Source organism: Manihot esculenta, chromosome 8, assembly GCF_001659605.2.
Source record: "Manihot esculenta cultivar AM560-2 chromosome 8, M.esculenta_v8, whole genome shotgun sequence".
Taxonomy (NCBI): Eukaryota; Viridiplantae; Streptophyta; class Magnoliopsida; order Malpighiales; family Euphorbiaceae; genus Manihot; species Manihot esculenta.
Window position 1 is genome coordinate 6,328,177 of NC_035168.2, and position 13,566 is coordinate 6,341,742.

The 13,566-nt window shown below is 34.1% G+C and overlaps 1 protein-coding gene across 4 annotated transcripts; it reads right to left on the reverse strand.

Annotated features, from left to right (window-relative positions):
- Positions 1–1,451: 1,451 nt before the first annotated feature.
- On the reverse strand, positions 1,452–12,022 carry LOC110620975 (L-galactono-1,4-lactone dehydrogenase, mitochondrial). 4 transcript variants are annotated; one of them, XR_002488876.2, is made up of 8 exons: positions 11,273–12,022; positions 10,219–10,469; positions 8,549–8,734; positions 6,819–7,239; positions 5,000–5,140; positions 4,563–4,742; positions 4,239–4,357; positions 3,893–4,123 (listed from the first exon to the last, which is right to left on the reverse strand). XR_002488876.2 is itself a non-coding variant. In XM_021764936.2 (7 exons), the coding sequence occupies exons 1-6, from the start codon at positions 11,924–11,926 to the stop codon at positions 4,584–4,586; spliced, it is 1,812 nt and encodes a 603-aa protein (XP_021620628.1). In that variant the 5' UTR covers positions 11,927–12,022; the 3' UTR covers positions 1,452–2,246; positions 4,563–4,583. The 4 variants fall into 4 exon arrangements, 3 of the variants coding, with proteins under 3 accessions (XP_021620628.1, XP_021620626.1, XP_043815114.1); XM_021764936.2 differs by lacking the exons at positions 3,893–4,123; positions 4,239–4,357 and adding an exon at positions 1,452–2,246; XM_021764934.2 differs by having other exon boundaries at positions 3,893–4,357.
- Between the last annotated feature and the right edge of the window lie 1,544 nt (positions 12,023–13,566).

Sequence of the window (13,566 nt, forward strand, 5' to 3'; positions counted from 1 at the left end):
TCGCTTTCACCCTTTCATGGATGCCATTGTTGATCCTGAGCAAAATGCCTTTAGGGAGTTCCTTCAAGGATTGCTGGCAGAACCTCCTTACAACCTTACCAAATAACGAATGCAATAAAGAGGACGTTCAACTCATCATTATATTAATGTGGAATATTTGGAAGAGTCGAAACTGTCTTCTTTTTAGGAGGAATTTGCATAGTGAGGATTTTATCATTGTTTCAGCCACTTCTATGCAAAGTGATTTTAATAGCAACAACCGAATTACAAAGAGCATAATATCCAAATATATACTTTTCAACTTTGACTAATAGACTAATGCTAAAATGAAAAAAAAAAAAGTAACAAATGTCCATTTTAGTTAATAAAATCAAAATATAAGAACATTTTAATATAATTTTGTACAATAATAATTATACCCTCTTTCCCAAAAATTAATTTATATTTAAAAAATATTTTTATGAAAATATTTTATTATTTATTTTAATTTAAAAAATAAAATAAGGTATTAATAAAATTTTCAAAAGTATAAAAAATATTTTTAAAAGTATAGAAAATATTTTAAAAAATCATTTTTATTCTTTTTACTAAAAAAAATATTTTCTTTTTTTTTTTGAATTGCAAAAAAATATTTTCTATTATGTAGTTTTTTTAATACCTATATCCTAGAAAATGTAAAATATATTTATTCAAACTCTCATAACTTTGATAATAATACCAATTTCAATTCCTCTCACTCCAGCCTCTTTGCCACATGCAAGTATACCATCTTAAACTCACAACCACTTATTGTTTTTAAGTATTAATTAATAAAAAATAATAATTGTTATCATTCAATACTTTCTTTAATAATTTAATTTATATTTAAACTTGCCATTCAATTTATTTTCTTTTGATTTGGTCAATAACCCTCGTTAGACGTATAGATAAAATATCTAATTTAATGGGAAAATAAACTAAGTGTGAACAAAATAAATAATAAATATAATAAATACCACAAAATAAGTCTATAAGACTAATGTGGATTATAATTATATTGATTACTATTAAATTTTACATTAATTTAAAATAAAAATAATGTATTTATTATAAAACTATGTCACCGCTTACCTTAAACTAGTTTTTGAATAAGTTAAAGTCGATTCTTCTTCAGACTTAATCTTATAGTTTATTTGTCAAATTGTATTCATAATGCAAGATGATGAAACTAACATAAATAAAAAATAATTTAAATCACGATTTAATTTTAAATTAACTTTATCATATACTTTTCCTTTTACAAGGGTAGATTTCCATTTCTATTCAGAAGGCTTTTACAACACAGGATGGTGAGAATTCAGTCCATAACCTATTTTTCTGAGACAAACAATAAAATAATAGCCACAAAAATGAGAAATCAAGAATGAAAATGACCTTTCAACATTTTGAGACAGGAATACTCTTAAATCATAAGATTGATGCTGGAGATCCACACAAACTTGAATATCCATGAAATTATTATATATAATAATATCTAGACAGGTGCATTTGGATGCACACCATTTTCACTGTAAATGATGTTAACTTCATGCTAATCCCAAATGAATTCAACCCACTTTCCACCATTTGAAAATCACTACCTTCTGATTCACATTCAAACTAGAATCTTATTCATCTCACGTGACCTCATTAGGATATAAAGTTATTTGAGATTCAACTCAATAAAAACTCAACTGAATTCGGCTTGCTTTCTAAACGATCCAAACTTAAACTCAACTTTTAGACTCGTCCAATAAACAATCGAGATTACGAGTTCAAATAATTTCCGAACTTATGAACAAACTCGCAAACTGGCTCGTTGACTAGGCTCGTTTAAGAAAGCTAAGCCCAATGTCATAGAACTTAGCTCAAGTTCGAACTTACATAAATTTTCATGAGCCAAAGCCTGAGTTTTTTAAACAAAAACTTATTAGAGTTGCAAAAATGTTTATAAACTATTCGATATTAAACTCGATAAAAGCTCTACTCGTCTTAACTTGTTTACTAAACAAACCAAGTCTAAACTTATTAATATTCGGCTCCAGTTCAAAATGAGTAAACCTCGAGTTTGGCTTGAACTCGAAAAGATTTTGACAAATTAAACTTGAGATCTACAAAACTCTACTTGGCTCAATTCGGTTCATTTACACCCCTATAGCCTCATCATATAGATTTCCCTTTTTTTTATTTTTTTGAGAAGACAAGTCCTGATCTCCCCATGCAATTACCTGCAAGTGTACCATTTGAGCTAAACATCTCATTTACTATATAAACAAAAAGCAAATGATTTTAATGGTGGTGTAGACATGTGTATAGTTTATCTGCAGAAAGTCAAAACCGTGTTCTTTCAGTATGTTGCTTGTGAAAGTGAAACTCTAATAAATGTAGGCTAAAGCATATATTCTGAGGGGAAAGATACAGCAGATAAATGTTTACCATCCTTCATATTATTCTCTATATCAAGTTCTAGTTCTTTTATTTCCCCTAGCTTTCCACTGGAGCCTTTATTCTCTTCTGTTCCAAGTAAAGAATCATAATCAACCCTCACACATGGCCCCCTTCTTTTGTGATCTTTTGTGCTGGATCAGTTTCAGATGCTTTTATCTACTCAATCTAGGATGCTTTCATAGAATAGAAAGATGTACATAACTTCAAAGTCAAATAAATGGCTAACAGTAGCATTATATTTTATCCTACAGCCTATGGGAGCTCTCCTTTAAGAGCTCTACATGCCTTTGCCATATCTAATTTCAATCACCAACATATATGTCAACTCCATACTGATACTTGAAAGTCTGAACAGGGTTGTATTGGCTCTCTGAATTAGAAAACTTTGGAATATAAATTGCCGACAGAATAAAAAAAAAGCAACTTTAGGAATTAAGTAGTGCAACTGCCAAGCATAAGTGAAAAGCTTACTCATCAAACTTCTTCATCTATGAGTTATGCGTGAATGTATATAAACAACTGCAGGTATATCCTAGTTTAAGCATTCTTCCCTAACTGAATACAACAGTTGATCTAAGAGAGAAACAGGACAAGGCAACGTGATACAACAGATTCTTCTGCTTTTACTCTAAAATGCCAACCTCAGAGAAGCAAGAAAACAACCCCTCTGCAGGTTTCTGATATCTAATCTCTGTGTGTGCGTGTGGCTTTTCTTCAGTAGAGAAGAACTGACTTCTATATCTCTTTTTGTTCTTAAAAAGGATACCCAACTGAGACTCCCACCACTGGGAAGAAGTGTTTCAATCGTTCAAAGAAGAAAGGAGACAGAGGCTTTATTGAAGGATGGTAAGTCAGGCTAGCTAATTTTTGTAGCATGGGCAACTACGCATGTTTGTGTCTAATTAGGCTCCATAACTACTATTCCTGTCTCAAAAGAATAACTTTTCTCTCTTTCTCCCAAAGATTATGTTTGTGGAACAGAGGATGTTAATAGATATCTGGGGAAAAAAATGATGCCTTCAGAAAAAGCTTCTCTTTGCTTTCACCCCCAACACTTGTCATTTTTGTTGTTTCCTTTGCTGGTGCAGCCTCTTTGCTCTGTGCTGCTGTTGGCTGTGTGAAGCTTGCTTCTGAATTATGACCAGCGGCTCCAATAGGCAAAGCCTCTGCTATGGATTTGTATTTGATTGTTCAGCTTTTCTATAATTGATCTGATTATTGTAATAAAATGTAGGTAGAAGGATATATATGTTAAGCAAACAATCTATCTAAAGTATCTATTAATATATTTATCCCTTTGTATTTCCTAGTTCAATTTTCACTTCTTTCTGAGTTTCAATATCTCCAGCAGTTTCAAATTTTCCAAGTGATGAAAAATTAGTGTGTTTTAACAGTAGAGTTAGAAGCATCACTAATCACAGAATTAACCTTCCAGAAGACCTATATCTAGGTCGGATCAGTTTAATATATTAAGCAGATAATCAAAAAGGATTCACGGTTTAACAATCAGTTTTGAACAACACCGACATTGAGGCTTTCAGATCAACATGGTTCCTTGCCCACAGCTAGAATTCCTTGTTCTTTGCTCTTCATTTAGATTCATCATCTAGATTTGCAGGTTTATGTCGTTTTGAAGTAACAATACTCCTATCCTTGTCTGAAAAGATTACAATCATTCAAGGGTTTGCAAAAGCCATGAATACTTATTTTCAATGAGTGAAGCTTTGGATGTTATACCCAGAAAATAGCGAACTATAAGTAATTCTTCCCACCTTAGGCAATCTAAAACAACTAGAGTAGAATGATTCTGTAGGATGATCTTTCTATCATGATCCATGGAACTCACAAAGAATTTGATCACCAGACTCAGATTATCTCCAAATGCTTGCACCTTAAAATACAAGACTAAGCATTAATCACTTAGAAAAATTTTATTGAATATGGCATAGTTAACAATATACCTTCTTATTTTATGGCAAATTCTGTCAAATTAATGTACAGTCAACAACATAGACTTAAGTATTCCCAGAATACAGGCAAAAGCGTGTTACAATATCAAGCATTCACAAATAATATGAAAGAACAAAATGACTAACCAATAAAAAAAAAGGAGCTTCTTAAATAGCCTCTGAGAGTGGAAACAGCTTTTCCAGCTTAACATTAGAAAGGATTCTGTTAGGATCCAATTCCTTGCGTGCCTTATTATATGCATCCACAGGAAAACGACTTCTCAACCGTACTTGCAGAGCTGCAAGCTCTTCCGCGTCCTTTGGAACCTGCAAAATATTTGTTGGTAAATAAAAATATTTCTACTCTTTAAAATGACTACATTCATCAAATTTCTAGAACTGGACAAAAATACAACATTTTAAAATTTCAGGGTAAAAATATGAAGAAATTGAAGTGCATATAACATCCCCCCACAAAAAAAGAAAGATTAATTGAAAATACCATGTTACATCATTCTGTCGTTAAACTTGCAAACGCAAGTTAAAAGAAAAGATCATGAAATGATTCATGATTCAATCAATACCTCAATCTTGGCCCAATGTTCAAAAGCAGAATACTTGTCCCACAACTTTGTCTGACTTAGATGCCTGTAGTGGAAGAATTCTTCTGTAATTTCCTTTCTTTGGCGAGCATCCATTGTAGGAAGATACATGATTATACCAACCTGATAAAAAATAACAAAAGGTTAGAAGCCAATTGCCAGCATTAGACGTCTGCAAAGATGCATACTCTGGACACCAGTAAAGAAACAAAACCAAACTTATAACAAATTGGTTTCTTTTACTTAAATGCTTCAGGTTGGATTTGAAATTATTAATCAGAATTTTACTTTAGATATCAGAATTTCTTCAAACTGCACAAACCAGACTGCATATACCCCTAACCAGAACTAAGTGAAGTTGAGTTCAGAAAGGTCAGCTGTATGTAAATTGAAGAAATCAAAAGTAATCTGAATCAAACAAATTACAGGTAGTGCTGAGCAGTATTCACGTAAAACCGACAAACCAAATCGAACTGGTTCAGTTTTTCGGCCTGATTGGTGCAGTTCAGTAAAAGCATAGAAAAACCAAACTGACCGAAATCATACATAAATACATCTCTTCCCTTCCATTGTTTCCCTTTAAGCCAGCCCTAATTTTCCAATTCCCTTCACCATCCTTTCTTCTTCCTTTTTTCTCCTTAAGATCTCTAGGGACACATATCCCCACCCATCCCTCCTCCTTCAGATCTCCACTTGCCATCCTTCTTCCCCCATCCATCAATTTTGTTGTATACCCTAACTACTCATCGCCATGAAGGCCATGCATGGTTGGGATAGAGTTGATTCCATCTCTTGCAACTGCAATACCCATCCATGGCTCCACAGCTCCACCTGTCCATCTTGTCTTCATCACAAGCCACGGTAGTAGCCACTAGCAGAGACTGGAGGTGCTTCCTGCTTGCATGTGATTGATTACGGGTCAATGGTTCTGGCTCACAGAGGATGTTGATGGCACTTGCTTGAGGGATGTTAATGGCTCTGGGTTGAGGGTGTGTTGATTTGCATTAATTGATTGGTTTCCACTGATGTGTGTCAATGGCTCTAGCTTGATGGGTGTGTAGATGGATTTGATTTCAGGGAGTGTTGATGGATCTGCACATTAACGGTGGCTCTATGGCCGATGCGCCTAGTCTTCAATGGTCAGGTTGGTGCTTTATGGTCGATGGATGATGGTCGTGTTCAAGCAATCAATTCTAATTTTGGGCTTTTATATTTTTCGATTTGTTGTGACTACTGATTATAGGCTAATAAGCTTCAATTATATTCTGTGATGTGTGATTTACTTGGCTTCTGAGAACCCATTACAAGGGTATTTGATTAAGATGTTGGGATTGAGATTTGAAAAATCCAATCCAGAAAGGTTGAATAATTTCGCTTTCCAATCAACCGAACCGAAACCAACTCATATTTGCCAGTTGGGTTTGATTTGGTTATACTTGTAATATCAGTTTGGTTCACTCTGATGATTTTAGTATTTTGGTTGTTTGGTTTTTCTTAATCGAACCAAACCAACCACATGCTCTCTCCTAATATTTACAAGGAATAAGATTACCAAATGCAGATACATGGACGATTATATCTCAATGCTTTTTCTATTATTGTATTACTAGGATATTTTCCGTTATAGTGTATAAGGAACTAAACATGGTCTTACATGCAGCATGATAAAAAAGATACAAAAATCATTAAGCATCTGCATCATGGTCAAAGTTGATATACGAGAGCAACTACATCAAAACAAAGACTCAGAAAAATAATAAATCCATCAAAATAAAGTTAGTGAAAGATGCACTGAAATTACCCATGAGAATATATCATCTTTGGATGAGCTTGAAGCAGGACTCATGGAGCTCTGGCTGCAAGCCGTCCAACGCTGCTCTATAGGAGCAGGTGCAGGTATCTCTTGTTTCTCTATGAGCTGCTTCAGCTCTTCTATGTATTCAAGGTCTTTCATGCTTGGTCTGGCGAGCGTACCAGCGGGAAAACAAGTTTCCGACACCCATTGTTGCCCGCCACAATCAAAGCCCAGGATTTCATCACTCCAACCCACTCTGTATCCTTCTGACTTCCTCCAGAATTCAGCCTCAGCATGATTAATCTTTATGACATGGTTTTTGTTAAGAGGATCAAGAGCAAGCAATTTATCTCTCAACTCTGTAAATGAAAGCTGATCTATGTCTGTTTCATCATCATCGACTGATTTAGCTGCATTTTCACCAGTCCTGCAAGTAACTGAGGTACACCATTAACTGACAGATGAACAGAAAATAATAGAAATTGTTAAATGGATAAATTGAAGAAAAAGTAACTCCAAAGTAAAATGATACCACAAATAGCTGAAGTAGAGAAACCATATAAACGAGATTTCAATCAGTGGCTGCAAACTCCCTAAAAACAAGTGTTAACCAACCAAAACTCATTGCATCAATATTTTTCTCTTCAAAGTTACTTTCTTCTTTTATCATGAGCAAGCCTTCTGAGTCTTCTTATCTTAAACAAGCCTTCTAAATTTTGTTCCTGAGTAAGCCCTCTGAATATATTGTACCCTTAGTTAGTGACATTTTCTTATTTGTTTCAATAGATAATTAAACATTGTTAACAAACCCTCTATGAATTCTGTATGTTCAATTTGTTGCAAGAAATTCATATGCTAAAATGATAAGCTGAATTTGTTTGGTTTGGCAGAATTTCAGGCGATTTGCAGATTGCAGTACCAAATAAACCAAGGATATGCTAGATAGGGTTGAGCATAGTTTTTGGGGATCCCAAACCGAACCCAATAACTGTACCGAAACGAAAAGAACCAAATTGTACCGAACCGAACTTATTTAGCTATCTGGTTCTGGTTCTAGTTCTTTGTCAAGAACGCACCGGAGCCATTTTGAAGAACCAAATTTTATATATATATATTTTAATAATTTTAGTAATATTATGATTTCATTATATGGTTTCAATAATATATTTTATATCTTATCTAATTCCAATATAATTTTATAAGTCCTATTACTAAAATTATATGACTATTTAAAGAATTCATATCTTAATTTTATAAAGTGTTAATGCTAGACATGAGTAAAACCATATTGTATAGTCTATACATAAGATAAAGCAGAAAGCAAGAAACTTCAAATATTTTCTCTTCTCATTGAGCCAAACAAATCCAAAGATTGTTTTATGCCTTTACTACCTAATGGTTAAATATAAAGAGTAAAGATCTCTCAATATTCAAGCCAAGCTAAAGATGAGAGGAGACAAATAAAGTTTAAGAAAGTAAACAGAAGAGTTCAGCTTATGCAGACTTTAATAAAGCCCAGAAGCAATGTCATTTCCAGTTTTCCCTCCTCATTTGACCGTGGTTACTATTTAGAAAATTCAAGATCTGTAATATATTTTCTTTATTGTGATACGCATATATTGTAGGCAAAAATAAAATGCACAACTATCATCAGTTATCTTGATTTAAATCTGCAGTCTAATAATAAACAAGTAAAATATACAACATTAAGCTATAAAAATAGACAATAGCTTTACCTGTACTTAGTGAGGGACTCCTTGTAAAGGTCGCGAAAATGCTGTATAGCCTCATCTTTGCTATATTTCGGTTTGAATTTGGGTGGACCTCTCCATTTGGAGACAGGGTTGCATGTCACAACCACAACACTGTCAGTGTATGGAATATATAGGTACTTCACATGCTTATTCTCAGATAACAATTTCCTGCAAAACAAAAATACATGGATTTTAAACCCAGAAAAACAAATAGAAAATGATTATTTCTTTAAACTTTGGAATGAGAGAGATAGGAGACATTTGTGCTTAAAACAATTGAAGAGATAAAAGCAACACAAGAAATATAGGTAATGATGCACCACCATAGTTATTAAAGTCTCAAGACACACAGAGGTCTAAAAGGATCTTGAAGCCTCAGTAGAAGCATGTGCATGAATGGGTGAGGCTAAAAAAAACTAAAATTTAATAAAAATTAAAATGAAATAATAATAGATGTAGCTCTATTTAACCAAACTTATCAAAGCTACCAATCTATAAAGTATTGAGAAGCATAAAAAAGCAAAAAATAAATATAAACTTTACCATTAATATCATTTTTTTAGAGCTTGTCAGAAAATAAAATAAGCCCAAATTGAGGACATTCAAAAACAAACACTTGACCTTTTATATTCACAAACAAATCAAATAGCATTTAGTGTTGTTCGATAAAATGAGATGAAATAATTTTAGATAACAAAGAAAGGGAGATCCTAAATAACATGTTAATATTACTTTTCTTTTGAAATAGATGGCAAACAATCAAGGAACAAATTACCTAAATAACATGTCAGCATCTTTTTTAAATAACAAATAAAGAAATAATATCAGAAAAACACTGAAATAAAGGACCAGCATAACATTGTCAACAATATTTAAGAAGAGGACAATTTCAGATAAACAAGAAAGAGAAGAGTCCAAATAACAGTTAAGATGAAAAAGATTATAAGAGAATATTGAAAAACACTTGTGAGAAGAGGGATTAAATTGACCATAAATATTAAAAATGGAAATGTGGGAGGTTAGCAATCATAAGTGTGATGGTTTGATAAAATTTTGGCAAGTAGTTATCACTAGCAATGCTAATTCCAAAACATCCTAGTGTGTCAAATCAAATTCTAGTAGAAGATCGAAAAATTTTCAGTCAACTAGTAGCGTTTCTGCCATTCAGAAGCGCACACCGAAGGTTGAAATAACCAAGACACCCTTTTCTAGAGCCTTGCGCCTAGAACAAGTTGTATACCTAAGCGCATAGCACAGGTGCTTGGTGAATGTCGTTTGCTTTTCTCCTGTAAATGCATGGGGGTCAAAGCCGAGTAGGTCTTGAGCTTGAGGCATGTCTTTAATCACTACATGCATCACAACTACAAGGCAGAAAATTTTAGCATAAAACATATTACAGGGTGAACTTAAATTACAAGACACTCATAGTCAAACACTAGACTTGGACAATTTTTTGTGTTCTGACTACTACTATTTCAGCACCTAATAGATTATTGAGATAGAAGTTAAGGATCCAAACAACCTTTTTGTTTTTCAAATTATTAATCTTTGGAGAAACTAAAAGGCTGCAACTGCCCAAAAATCTAATTTCTTTGAATTTGGTATGAATTTTCAACCATCATCATGATCAAATAAAATAAGCAAATAATTACTTGTGGTTTTTCTTGATTTCCTTCATGTTAGAGATGAATGTATGCTCCACCAGCTCTTGCCTATCCACACATTGTAAGGTGACTTCAGCAACCACTCCAAGGCCCCCAAGACCACAGCGGGCTAGATAAAAGAGCTCAGGATCTTTCTCTTTTGAAATCTCAATTGTTCCTTTGGCAGGAGTAACAAGTTTCATGCTAATTACCTGCTCATCAATAGGAGGCAATCTCGCACCAGTACCATGTGCACCAACCTAAAGAGAAGCAAATACAAGAAGAGTTCAGATTCAAACTAATAAGCAAAAAGGCATACTTTTATACCAATTTAATCCTGATAGTCCTTGCGCAATTAGATATTCAGAATTTCTCTTATTACTATGGTTGTTCATACCCTTTTAAGTATCACATTAAGAAGCAGAGAGAAAAGCCATTTCTAAATGGGGAGCTAAATTCAATGACTACACAGCTTCTTCCTGGGACTGTGCTTATCAAGGACTGTGCAAAAGCTAATCTATTTGCGTTGTTTGGAACTACACTTCATTTCTGAAATAATCAAATATTGTTCAGGTATGTCTTTCTACTGCCGGATCTTATATGACAAAAAGCTCCAGCTGCTGAACGATGCAACAAGTGGGCATAAAAGATATGCATCAAAGCAAACTAATCTGAAAGACTGAAACGAGCATTACTATTATTATTCTTGCAAATTAACATTTCAGTATCTTTTAAGCCAACTAGTTGAGCCTCCTAAACCAAAAGTGAGGATCATTGTAAAACCCGCAAGCAATTTCAAGTAGGAATCATAAAACATTACGAGGATCAGGAACCTCACTCTCTATAATCCAACACAGGAAAATAATTCAGATGCTATGAATGTGAGATCCATTCAAATTCCTAAACTTTAGGGAGCCAAAAAAAAACACTTCCCTCTCCAAAACCAAAATTATAAGATAAGGGTCAGAATCAACTAATAAATGTGCAGTGCAACAGCTTTTTCTTGTATAAAAAGACTAACTTTACACATTTGATGAGCCAAAATATAAATCTGACAGCAAACCTGAACAATGCCACCGATTTGCTGCTCTCTAATGGAGGCAAAATTTTGCATAGTAATGCCATAGTCTTTAATCCCATCAACTAACTGCTGAACCCTAATCCCAGCTTGAACCCTCACAGTCTTCTTCTCCTTATCCACCTCCAGAATCTTATCCATCAGCGCCAAGTTTACCATCCCGGCCCGTGCCAGCCCAATCCCATTCGGGGAAAGCCCTGACCCCACAGGGCGGATCTTGGCCTTCTTCTCATTAGATTCCTTCACCAACTCCTCCAGTTGTTGGAGATTCTCAGGCTGGTGGAAGGCTCGGGTCTGAACTTCGTGGGTCCCACTCCAGTTGGAGACAGTGTGAAGATCCTCAGGTAGAGGAGCATAGCGGAAAAGTTGGGCCTTCTTGTGCTTGGCGTTTTCTGGGAAAGGGAAGGAATAATAGGTGGCGGCTCCACAAAAAAGGACAAGCGCCGTGTAGCCTAGGTACTTGCGGAGCTCAGCATCTGAAGAAGAAGACTGAGTGGATGTTGAGAATGCACGTACTGGGTAAAACGGGTCCTTTAGCGGGCCACCAGCGGCGGCGGCGGCGGCGGCGAGAGCTTTAGAGGGGTGGCGGTGGTTGTGGAGAGATTGGATGGAACGTCTAAGAGAGAGTGCTCTGAACATCGTAAGTGTTTTCTAGTTCCGAGGGAGTGAGAACTGATCAATCCAAGAATTAAAGGAGTTTTTGTGGCTTTCTTTTCTTTTTCCTTTCTTTTCTAATTCATCCCCTGCACAGCTGGCCTTAAATGCAAAAATTGAAGAGTTGAATTATTAATTAATTTAATTTTAATAATTTAATAAATAATTGGCTAATATTAATAAGAAACTTTTTTTAATTTGCCAATAAATTTCAAGGTTTTAACAATTGGATATCTTGAATTCAAATTTCAAACATAATTAATTGTATTTTAAAAGTTTTTTTTTAATTTAAACACATTTATTACGATAATCATTTTTAAAATATTTAAAATATAATATACTGTACTATATTATACACTAAATATTAACTATCAACTTATTTTAACAACTATCTTACATAGTCCATAGTCAAAATCCACCTTATAATGAATAATTAATACGTACAATAAAAACAAGTGAAGCGAATATTGCGTAACAATAGTCACTCCAATACTCAAGTTATAACCTACTCATTTTGAGAGTAAGAAATATAAAAAGTGCTTAATTAGTATGCTTAGAGATGCACACCTAAAATATAACAAGTCATTGTTTATATGGTGTGAAGAAGTGATTGTTGCTTTGAATTCAAAAACGGAAAAATACTATCATTGAAGACAAGATTGGCTATTTGATAACAATAAGTTTTTGAGCATTCGTTAACTTTATTGATACTTCAAATCTCGAATTTCTGAGTGTCTTGTACTCGAGTATTGGTTTATGAGTATTCATACTTGGTTCTAGGTTTTCGAATATATCCACACTCAAACCTTAAATTCCTAGTATATACACACTTGAACCTTAGGTTCCGAGTCTCACACTTGGATATTCTCATCTTGGTTGATACAAGGCTATTCATAATATCGAGCTATTATGGATGAGTGGTTCGATACTATTCTCCCTTTAGTGAGCTTTAGTGTTTGATTCATATAAATGGAGTAAATGCTCACAACAAGAAAGACAATGAAATACATGATTCTCAAATAGAATATGGCAAAAGTTTTGCTATAAAAAACTTACCATTATTTATAATCAAAACTTTAGGAACACCAAACTTGCAAAATACACTTTTACTAGCAAAAGTGATTACTTTATCTTCATTTACTAACTGGGATGCCTCAGCCTCAACCCATTTGGAAAAATGAGCAACTGCCACAATGACAAATTGTATGGATCTAGTCACCTCAAGAAAGGACCAAGTATATCAATTCCTCATTGATTAGATATGCCACGAGCTTCCAATTGTTGCTTGCATTTCAACCTGTAACCTTAGAACGTTTGAGTGATGTTGATGTTTAATGCATTTCTTGGCCATCCCCTTAAAGTCTTGTATTACTGTCGACTAATAGAACCCTTGCCTTAACGTCTTTCTAGTTATAGCCTTGGCTTTTTTTCGATTCCCACACTATCCTTCATGTATTTCTTGCAATACCAACTTCCTTCCATCTTTTTTAACGTATTTTAGCCAAGATTGTAGTGTTGATCTCTTGTATAAACAACCATTCAACAATGTATATTGTAGGGATTTTTATATTACCTTCTAGTCTCCAGCAGGTCATACGGTAAAGTCTCATCATTTGGGAATTGAT